At 39.7% G+C, this 12,003-nt stretch overlaps 1 protein-coding gene across 7 annotated transcripts in view; it reads right to left on the minus strand.

Moving 5' to 3' along the window:
* PLEKHH2 (pleckstrin homology, MyTH4 and FERM domain containing H2) overlaps positions 1-8,396 on the minus strand; it is a 121,433-nt gene extending 113,037 nt beyond the window's left edge. For all 7 annotated transcript variants that reach the window (XR_005784244.1, XM_040453888.1, XM_040453887.1 and 4 more), the window contains exons 1-2: positions 8,272-8,396; positions 1,096-1,225 (exon numbers count right to left, since the gene is read on the minus strand). Coding sequence is in view for 6 of the 7 variants with exons in the window: in XM_040453888.1 (XP_040309822.1) it covers positions 1,096-1,218 (123 nt within the window). In the remaining variant the exon portion in view is untranslated. The remainder of the gene's footprint in view (positions 1-1,095; positions 1,226-8,271) is intronic.
* Positions 8,397-12,003: the final 3,607 nt, after the last annotated feature.

Below are 12,003 nucleotides of genomic sequence, written 5' to 3' on the forward strand. Positions count from 1 at the left end.
CGGGGCTCGAACTCACAAACCACGAGATCATGACCTGAGCCAAAGTTGAATGCTTAACCGACTGAGCCACCCAGACACCCCAAAAAGTAAATAACTCTTAAAAAAAGAAATAAATATAAAAGTAAAAAGAAATAGATGTCATTAATTTTAATATTTTCTATTTAATCTAATATACAAAACGTTATTTCAGCATGTAACCAATATAAAAATTATTGCTAAGACATTTCACATTCTTTTTTTCATACTAAATCTTTGAAATCCAGGTGTATTTTACATTTCTAACACACCTCAATTTGTCCTAGCCTCATTTCAAGTGCTCAGTGGTTGTTTATGGCTAGCGGTTGCTATATTGGACACTACAGGTCTAGAATCCAGATTCCCTGCAAACAGGAATATGAGTTTTCTTGTTCACAGATGTAATTTTAGCATGCAGAAGAGTGCCTGGCACAAAATGAGCCCTCAGTGAATATTTGTTGAATGAATGAACACATGAATGAATTAATCCATGGATTTTATATACATATATGCAAAAAAAATTCCTGTGACATAGATGAAATTTTAATTACATGACTAGAACTATTAAGAGAAGCATGTAATTATATTAAACTCAATTCCAGCCCAGGCAATAGTTTAGCAATATAGGGTTAAGTCAATACAAATTCTTAAATGGGTGCATACTTTCAAATACACTATAAACATGTGTTACTATCCATAGGGAACATTCTTCTATAACCACTTTAAACATGATTTTCTTAAACATTTAGTAAATTAAAATGCTGTCACACTCCTCTAGTAAAATCAAATAAATTATAGCTTTTCTATAGGGAATGAATGAACTCCACATTCATCAAATACACACAACTCTTACATATTCCACTAGTTCTGCAAAGAAAAGTGTTTTGGCTTAATGTTCCATTCCCTCTAAAATTGGCAAAAGAATATTTCAAAAATAGCTTTAAAGCCCTGACAAAAAGTTAAATATGTTCTTTATTTTAAAAATGTTTACCCCCCAAAAGTACTGCAATTATTTAATGTAAATGAAATATGCCCCAAACAGGTGATGTTTAGTAACAAAGGTTGGAGAGAAAATCATACCTTCTCAGCTAAAAGCTCTCTTATCTTGCTTGCTTGAACTCTAAATTTCATGAGCTGGGACTCCAGAGCCACACATCGTTCTTTCCAATCTACTGGTCCTTCTGTCTCAGTAAGCTCTGCCATATTTATTCTAGAAAAGAAAGCATAAATGGCATATAACCCATGAGCATTCAGGATAATTCATTATGTCATCCTGTATACATATTCACGTTACCATCTAATGATGTCATCCACATACAAATTTTTGAATTCTAAGACAAATTCCATAACTGGTTATATAGCTCATGGAAGAAACTTAGTGGGAGACAGAGGTCAGGGTTGGAGGCCCAGTGTGTTATTCAGTCTTTATATATAACATATCCTTTCCGTGTCTCAGATTATCCAATCTAGAAAAAGCAGGACACTGATAGTAACAAACCATTGTTCTTCATGAGTACGTTGTGAGGAACAAATTAAATACTGTTATTTTTAATAGCACTATGGACAGTATAATAGCACCATCCGAACACAGAGAAGTAGTATTATTTTAGCTCTGCCCAATAGATAAAACATTGCTTTAATCTTCCAGCTCAAAATTTTACCCCACTCCTAGGTTTACAGAACTATTACAATTTGATTCAATTGGTACCATGATAGTTTCTTAGGTTTAAGAAACTTCATTACCAGTGCTACAATTATAAGTTAGATTTACATTACAATTATTACTTATCATCATCCTAAAATCTAAAATCTAAATCTAAATCCTAGATCTAAAATCTCTTTTAAGCCAAAAATCCTTTGGCATATTTAACCAGGCAAAGTATTATGACCTTGGATACATTTGTATAATATTTTTTTTTTTTTGGTCCAAGAAGAGAAAAGATATAAATATGAATTTGTAATCACCTACATTAAGTACATCTGGAATCAGTGTTTCCCATAATATTAGCTTTCCTTTGGGGAGATTAATCCCAGGGAGAAGCACTGCACTCCACCAGGGGAACTGGTCTAGAAATTTTGAAGTGCAAAAAAAGACTCATTTTTTCTGGTTCTGAGATTCATAAACAATGTTTTAAATGTTAATGTTTCACCAGGTCATTTGAATAAATGGCCTGATGATATATTTCTGAATTGCCCTTGCTATGAACAGATGAAATCTGTATTAGGAATGGATCTCAAGGAGCCAAGCCCTGGTCTCGGCATATACGTGAGAGCAAAACTCTCAGAACCCCAGGATAGATCTGCAGTTGAAGTGTACTATTCCTTCATTTTCTAAAAATCTGTCTCCCTCACATATTATCCAAGTTGATTTTCTCACCATTGAGTGTAATACAACACTTCCTCATCCTATACCAGTTTTTAAAAACTTTGTGTTGCTAAAAACCCACAGAAGACTATTTTCCTAGTATAAATATTGTTTTATGCTTAAACCAATTTTCATATTCATACTGACATTATCATTCAATAACTTAGGAATAAATAAAAGCAGAGTTGCTCTACAAAGGCTACAACTTTATTGAGCACCCCAACCATCTCAAAGCCTCCAGATGCTCCTAAGTTCTGGCCATAATTTAAGGGAAACTTATAATTGTAAAACTGGACATCATTCTCTTTTAATTTCTTTGGTTGTTTTTTTTTTAATTTTTTTTTCAACGTTTATTTATTTTTGGGACAGAGAGAGACAGAGCATGAACGGGGGAGGGGCAGAGAGAGAGGGAGACACAGAATCGGAAACAGGCTCCAGGCTCTGAGCCATCAGCCCAGAGCCTGATGCGGGGCTCGAACCCACGGGCCGTGAGATCGTGACCTGGCTGAAGTCGGACGCTTAACCGACTGCGCCACCCAGGCGCCCCTAATTTCTTGTTTTTATAGAAGCCTCATACCATTGTTGTCTGTTTTTTCCTAAGGATATTAGCCTTGTTAATGACACTTATCACCCACATTAGCATTTACTGTCAATGATTTACGAGTAGACCATGCACTTTGTCAGTCGCAAGCTTTTTCTCAATTCTGCTACTTCAGTTCTTTCCTCCTTAGCTTTAGAATGGACAAGGAAAAAAACATATGGACTAAAAATTATAAAATAAAAAGCTGTCCTGAAACAAACACTGTTAAGTCTTGAATCACTTGTACCTTGCAGAGAAATGTAGAAACATTGTTAAGCAAGAAGAGTCTAATTCATGCTGGTAAGTTTCCCTACAATTAAAATAACTTGTGTATGTTCTACTGAAAATGTCTACAGTTTTAAAAATAGCATAAAGGCAAAAAAAAAAAATAACCTAAAGGCAGATATTTTTCAACAGATAAAAATCAATCAATACAGTGAACCATATTAATAGACTAACAGACCAAAACCACATGATCATTTCAATCAATGTAGGAAAAAAAATCTGACAAAATTCAACACCCTTTCATAATAAAAACATTCAATAAGCTAGCAATAGAAGGGAACTTCTTCAGCCTGATAAAAAGCACTTAGGAAAAGCCCACAGCTAACATCATACTTAATAATAAATAACTGATCTGCCGAAGACCAGAAATAATACAAGGATGTCTGCTTTGCCACTTCTGTTCAACACTGTACTAGCGGTTCTAGTCAGGGCCAGAAAATAAAATAAAAAGAATCCAGTTTGAAAACTAAACCTAGGCACGCCTGGGTGGCTCAGACAGTTAAGCATCCAACTCTTGGTTTCATCTTGGGTCATGATCTCTTGGTTTGTGAGTCTGAACCCCGCATCAGGCTCTGTGCTGATGGCATGGGGCCTACTTGGGATTCTCTCTCTCTCACTCTCTCTCTCTCTCTCTCTGCACCTCCCCTGCTCATGCTCTCTCTCTCTTTCTCTCATGCTTTCTCTCTCTCTCGAAATAAATAAACTTGAAAAAAAAAAAAGAAAACCAAATCTCTATTTTCAGATGTCATGATCTTGCAGACAGGAAATTCTAAGGAATTCACAAAAAATCTATTAGAACTACTTGAGTTCAGCAAGGTTTCAGGAAACCAGATCAATATACAATCAACCATATCAATTGTTTTTCTACGCATTAGCAAAAAACCAAAAAAATCAAAAATGAAATCAAGAATATATTCAATGTACAATAGCATCAAAAGAACTAAACACTTAGGAATAAATTTAACAAAAGAAGTGCAAAACTTGCACTCTGAAAACCACAAAACAACACTGAGAGAAATTAAACCTAAATAAATGAAAGACATCTCATGTTCATGGATTAGAAGACTTAATATTGTGAAGATGCCAATACTTGCAAATGGATACATACATTCAATTCAATCCCTCTCAAAATTCCAACTGCATTTTTGGGCAAAAATGGCAATCTGATCCTAAATTCATATGGAAATTCAAGGGATGCAGAATAGCCAAAAAAATCTTAAGAAGTTGTAGGACTCCTATGTCTCAATTTCAAAAATTACTACAAAGTTTCTGTAGTCAAAACTGTATGGTATTGCCATAAAGACAGACATATGATCAGTGGAATAAAATTAAGAGTCCAGAAATAAAACCTCAAATTTATAGTTAACTGATTTTTTTTTTAATTTGAAAGAAAAAGAGAATGTGAGTGGGGGAGAGGGGCAGTGAGGGAGAGAGAGAGAGAGAGAGAGAGGAGAGAGTCCCCAAACAGGCTCCAACTCAGCACGGAGCCGGATGCAGGGCTTGATTCTACAACACTGGGATCATGACCTGAGCCAAAATCAAGAGTCAGATGCTCAAAACCAACTGAGCCACCCAGGTACCCCTATAACTGATTTTTGACAAGGGTACCAAAATCGTTCAATGGGGAAAGAAGAGTCTTTTCAACAATGGTGCTAGACAACTGGATATCCACATGCAAAAGAATGAATTTGGACCCCTCCATCACAACATATACAAAAACTAACTCAAGATGGATTGAAGACCTAAATGTAAGAGCCAATGCTCTAAAACTCTTAGAACAAAAGATAGGCATAAATCTTGTGACCTTAAATTAGTCAAGTTTCTTTGAGTTGACATCTAAAACACGAGTAATGAAAAAGAAAATAGATAAATTGGACTTAATCAACATTAAAAACTTTTATTTCAAAGGACACCATCAAGAAAGTGAAAGGATAAGCCACAGAAGGAAGAAAAATATTTGCGAATCATGTATATCGGACACTTTTATCCAGAATATATAAAGAACTCTTACAACTCAACAATATAAAACAAAAATTAAAAAGTAGGCAAAGGATCTAAATAGACAGTTCTCTAAAGAAGGTATACAATGGCCAAAAAGCCATGAAAATATGTTCAACATCATTAGCTATAAGTGAAAATGCAAATTAAAATCATGACAACCACTGCAACCAAACAGGATGTTTAAAATAATAAAGCCATAATAACAAGTGTGAGTGAGGATGTGAGAAATTAGAACCCTCATACTTTGCTATTGGGAATGTAAAAATGGTATAGCTGCTTTGGAAAATAGTTTAACAGTTCCTCAAAGGTTTTAACATAAAGTTACCATATGAGCCAGCAACTCCAATGCTAACTAACTATATACCCGAGAGAACTGAATACATAAGTTCACACCAAAACTTATACACAAATGTTCACAGCAGCATTATTCAAATAGCCAAAAAGTGGAAACAATCCAAGTGTCCATCATCAGAGGAATGGATAAACAAAATGTGGTATACCTGTACAAAGGAATATTATGCAGCCACAAAAAAGGAATAAAGTACTAATACATGCTGTGACAATTATCCTAGATGCCAAGTGAAAGAAGCCTGAATAAAAGGCCACATATTGTATGATTCCATTTACACAAAACAGGTAAATCCAAAGAGACAGAAAGTAAGTTAGTGGTTGCCAAAGGCTGTGAAGAAAGGGCAATGGTGATCAACAGCTAATAGTTTGGGGTTTCTTTTTTGAATGATCAAAATTATTCTAGAATTAGTGCTGATAGTTGCACAACCTTGTGAATATACTAAAAGTCGCTGATATGTACACTTTAAAGAAGTAAATTTTATGGTTCACTAATTATACTTCAATTTTAAAAAGAGCAATTATTTACAAATGAGTAAAGAAAAATAACAGTTTTATAGAGCTGTTGAATCACAATGTTGTACACCTGAAACTAATGTAACATTGTGTCAACTTTATTCAAATAAAAGTAAATAAAAATTTTAACAAGAAGTAATGCAGATACAAATATTCTTATTACACATTTATTTGCACAATTGTTCCCCATACATTTGTTGTCTTTTAAAACTTGTTTGTGATGCACACAAAGAAAAAAAATTTATTTAAATATGTGATAAAGTGTAACAATCATTTTCTTCATGCAATCCGAGTTTTGTTTTGTACTTTAGAAAGATCTTCCCCACTCCAAAATTAAAGAATAAAAATGATTTTTTAAAAAGTAACAATTTGTGTGGATGTATATTAACTCAACATTTACAAATTTAATGATCCATTGTTTGTAGTTATCCCTGCCAAGAATTCTACTGTTAACTCAAATAATTTAGAGGTAAATGCAAACTAATCTCAAATATGGCAAGTTCATACATATCTTACCCAAGACTACTTTGCTATGAAAATGACATGATAAATAAATTCCAAATTAAACATACCTACTTATGTCTTTAGTTATGCTAATTACATATTTTACAACGAAGTAGCAGAACCTTAATAATATTACTGAATTGGCATCTAATGGCTACATTCCCTACTAATAGGATCATAATTAAAAAAAATTCAAAACTACAGATTGGCTGGCTAATGGTCCACCAAGAGGTCTAGACACCTGATTTCCTCATTTCATTCTGTAATTTCAGTTAGTATAAAGTAACTGTTGTGTTAATGCACCATCTTGAGTAAAGATTCGAACTTTGAACAACATCCACCATTCTTTTCCATTACCATTGATTTTATAGAACTGTACAGCTTTGGGAGGTATAACCACTTGCTAAATAAATAACATTTCTAGATTTTGAATTTTAAAGTAACCTATCTTCATTGCGGTGCACGGGAAAAAAAATCTTGGTTTTCCAAAAGCTACCCCCCACCCCCATGACTTTTGGAAATATTTACTGACACAAAATAAACTGTTTACAATTATGGAGTGAATGCTCTTTTCTCCGAATCTCTGACTTCCTGTTTCTCTTCCAAATCCCAAAAGAGAAAGGAAAAAAAAAAAAAGTAAGAATTCATCTATTGAGGCTTATCCTGATGAAGCTCAGGGTTAGCCACTCACATTCTTTAATTCGCTCCTCTTAAGGGACGGCTTAACTTGGCCAGGTAACTATTTCTCTTCCAAAGCAGAAAGGATGTCTTTCTTGACCACACTGAGGCTTGCCTTGTTTAAGAAGGCTCCTGACCACCAACCAGCCCCACTTGGGCTACGCCTGCCCATCGCTGGCCCTGCCAGGAGCAGCCGTGCTCCCCACCCCACAGCTCCTCGGGGACCCACGCGGCGGTGCGGTGGAGGCTTGCGACGGGCATTTTCACAAAGAGAGCAGTGACTTGCAGGTAACACAGCACCAGAGCTCTGACGCGTAAATCGTTCAACTCGCTCTTTGCACAGAGTTTCGCACATCAAAATCGAGGGCTCGGATGTTCCGTCTTTTAAAAAGTGGTCTAATAACTTCAGGGCCAGCGCCGTTTCGTAGTAGGTCACCTAAGGGCACTTTGACATTCCGGCAACTCGAGGGGCAGAAAATGGTTCTTGCAACTTTTGGGAAGTTTCACCCAAGAGATCACAGCGCGGCTCCCAGGAAGCCGAGGCCGAGCCGCAGCATCCCTAGCTGCTCGGGCCCCTGGCGCGGGGACGCGGGGGCGCCGGCTGCACACCCCCCGCCCCCCCCCCAGAACCGCCCCCGCCGCGCCACACACCTAGCCCCGCGTTTTCAAACAAAATGTCACGGGAGACCAGGGGGCGAGGAGCCGGCGGCCACCGACCTCGGCCGAGACCCCAGTTCTGGAGGCAGCGAGGGGGCGATGCCGAGTGCCGGGGCTGCGGCGGCAGGCGCGGGGGCGAGTCCCGCTCCATCCTCCTCCAGCCGGCTCCACCGCCCTGGTCCCCGCCCGCCGGCTCTGCCCGCCGCCCCCAACCGCCGCCCGGCAAGCCCCCCGGGACGGCGCGCTCACGAGGGGGCGGGGATCCCGGGCATCCGAGCCGCTGGGCTCGCCCCTTAGCTCCGGGCCCTCTCCATCTGCCTACCTCTGCTGCGGGACCCTGGCTGCAGAGCCCGAAGTCCTGGCCGCGCCTGGCGCGGGGCTGCCGGGACTCTCCGCGGGTGCCCGCCTCGCTCCAAGCCTGGAGAGGGCCGGGGCAGGGCACCGCCTTCTCCTAGGACTGGAGGCCAGAGTAGCCAATCGGATGCGCAGCCGGCCGCCTGACGTCACTTGAGGGTGTGGCTACGACTTTGACTCCTCCTAGGCCCTACCTCTGGAGGGAGTTGTGTCCTATTCTGTCTGCCCCTAGTTTTCAACATACCTACAGCTCAGAGGTTGTCACCTCCGTTCCGTCCTCCCTACCTCGGCTCAGCATCCACCGGTTTGGTCTCCCAGCCTGAAGTCTCTCCTCTTGCCAATCCGTCCTTCGCCCTCTTGCCAGGTTGCCTGTCCTCAAGTGCACTTTTGAGGTACACCCTGCCAAAGACCTTCGTTGACTTTCTTTCGCTTAAATTATCAAGAACAGACTTCCCAGGCCAGTATTCGATGCCTACAACCTACTTTTTCAGGTTTATTTTTCACAACTGCCCTTCACACCAGAGTCTTGCTGTGCAATTCCCCCACCGCAGGGAAGTCCATTTGGAAAGTTCACCTACTATTTCCTACGTCCCCTTTAAAAGTTCTAACTGTTCTCTAAGACACAACTCGGATTATCTTCTCCACATAACCATGACTGTTACTCCTAGCAATAATCCCTTCTCTTGTTTCTGTTCCCTGGGCATTTAGGTTTTTACTCCCCTTGGCACTTAGCTCAATCTGCCTTAGGTACCGCTCCTTATCTCTCCATTAGACTGTGAGCTCTTTGAAAGAAGGATTCATTTTCTTCCTTTTTGCAGCCTCCTCCGCACCCAGCACAGAGCATTGGGTAAGATGATGAGTGATAATTTTAATCTAATTGGATTTTACATCCCAAGACGGGGTCTGGCAAGGACAAGCTCAAGGGGGAAAATTAGAATACTAAATACCATGGGTAATCCTTCTGCAGGTCATAAAGCGAGGTGAGACAAATTACTCTCTTTGGTTCACAGCTGGCCAATTAAGAATGTCAGAGGGCTTTTTCCATTACCATCTTTTTTTTTTTTTTAATCTTATCTCACCTTATATAGAAAATGCATAAGAGATAAAGATTTACAAACTTCCTTAGAGGGAAAGCAGTAAGTGAGTACAACTAAAAGGCCAGTGAGCAAGTATCAAACTTCCATATTTCTTCCAGATGAGCACTAATTTTGGACTGGATCCCAGACTACCCCCACACATCAAATTCCTTTTGCCTTCTGTGGGAGCTGATGATGCATATCACATGAAAAATTGTCTCCAAACAGTTTTGGCCAACAAACAGGCTGGACTGGGCTCATTTTACAGAGCATGCAGGAGTTAAATAAACAGAGTTTAAGTAACTTGCATAATTTAACGCAGCAAGTCAGTAGAGACCAAAGAACTAAGTGCGAGAGAAAGAATGCCAAAATAGAATCACTTCCGTTTGTGAGTCAGAATACTAAACAGACTAAGAGAGCTCAGTGAATAAAGTCACTCATGAAAAGAAGCTTTCTACACATGGCTGCCAGCCTTGTAAATTTCAGCCAACATTTACTTACTGTCACCTTTTTCTAGAAACATGACTGAATTTGTTTGGCTATGGTGAATACAGTGGAATGGCATCCGGTTTCTGGACATGCTAAGAAAAATACATGGTACAATGGAATATTATTTAGCAACAAAAAGAAATGGGGTGTTTATAAATGATACAGCATAGATAAATTTTGAATATATTATGCTGGGGTGCCAGGGTGGCTCAGTCGGTTGAGTGTTGAACTCCTGATTTTGACTCAGGTCATGATCCCAGGGTCATGGCAGCGAGCCCCGCATCAGGCTCTGTGTTGAACATAAAGAGTGTTTGAGATTCTCTCTCTCTCCCTCTTCCTCTCTCTCTTTCCCCCTCCTACTCCTCTCCCCTGCTCACACACACACTCCCTGTCTCTGAAATAAAAAAGAAAAAAAGAAAGAAAATATTATGCTAAGTGAAAGAAGCCAGTCACAAAAAGTCACATTTTAGGTGATCTTATTTACATGAAATGTCCAGAATTGACAAATTTATAGAGCCAGGAAGTAGATTAGTGGTTGTGAGGGGCTGGGGAGGATGGGAGTGATGGCTAAAGGCAGAAGGGTTTCTTTGAGGAAATGAAAACATTTTAAAACTTGTGGTGATGATTGTACAACTCTATGAATATGCTAGAGGCCATTGACAGGTACAGTTTAAATGAGTGAATCGTATGCTATGTGAATTAGATCTCAATAAAGCTGTTCTATAAAAGAAAAATACATGTTGAATTTTATGGTTTTTATATTCAGTAGTGGCAGTTGGAAAACATCTCTGACCAGCCTTCCTGAATGTTCATGGCATTCTGTACCTTTGCTGCATAGTATTTACCTCATTGTAATATTATATTTATTTGTGATTATTTGATTGCCTGTTTCCCCCTACTAAACTGTAATGAGAGCAGAAACTGTGTGGTTTTCCTTTTTCTTTTTAATATTTATTTACTTTTGAGAAAGAGACATAGTGTGAGTGGAGGAGGGGCAGAGACAGAGGGAGGCATACAATCCAAAGCAGGCTCCAGGCTCTGAGCTATCAGCACAGAGCCTGACGTGGGGCTCGAATTCACAAACCGTGAGATCATGACCTGAGCCGAAGTCAGAAGCTTAACTGAACAAGCCACCAGGCACCCCTGGCTTTCCTCCTTAATATCCAGCATCTATATATCCAGCATCTAGTGAATGGCATATAGTAGGTGCACAATAAATATCTGTTAAATGAATGAACAAAGGTGGTTATTAAGTACTTCTAATATCCCAGGCACCATACTAGATTCTGAGGACTACAAAGATGAGCAAAATAAACGTGGTTTCTGTCTTCATAGAGTTGTGGTCTAGGGGGAGAGATGCACATTCATTAAATATTCACACAAATAAATACATAATTACAAATTGCATTCAGTGTTCTAGAGGAAAAGCACAAAATGCTGTGCAACTGAATAATAAGGCGATCTGGCCTGGTCTTAGGAGTCAAGAAGGACTTCTTTGAGAGAATGACAGTTGAGCTGAGGCCTGAAGGAACTAGCCAGACAAAAACAAAAGATAATGGGCAGAGCATCCCAGGTTGTGGGAAGCACAGATACCAGGCCCTGTGGTGAGGAGGAGCCTGAGACATTGGAGGGACCTAATGGAGACCAGAGAGGCCAGAACACAATGAGGCACAGTGAGCAGGGAGAGAAGTAGAGGAGGAGGAGGCTGTTGAAGAAAGAAGGCCAGACCATCTGGGGCCTTGAAGAACAAGGCTTCTCAAACTTTAATGGCGATCTTGTTAAAATGCAGATTCAGACGCCAGTAGGTCTGGGATGGGAACCAAGAATCTGCATTTCTAACAAGCTCCAGGGACACACTTTGAGTAGCAAGGCTGTGACTACAATTATTCCAGGAGCACAGGGAGTCCACTGAAGGGTTTTAAACAGAGACGTGACAAGACCAGATGTGACAAGAGTATGGAGGTGATTAGAAAAACACAAGTAGATTCAACGCAACCAGATGGGGAACAATTTCAGTCATTCTGGTGAGAAATGGTGGCAGCTGGGTAGCAGAGGTTATGGGAAAATGTGGCGGGTGACCAAAGCTGTTCTTTAGGAAGCTCTATCTAGCACACAGCAAGAATAGCTAGGAGAGA

Source organism: Herpailurus yagouaroundi, unplaced genomic scaffold (assembly GCF_014898765.1).
Source record: "Herpailurus yagouaroundi ecotype Mexico unplaced genomic scaffold, PumYag 210, whole genome shotgun sequence".
Lineage (NCBI taxonomy): Eukaryota > Metazoa > Chordata > Mammalia > Carnivora > Felidae > Herpailurus > Herpailurus yagouaroundi.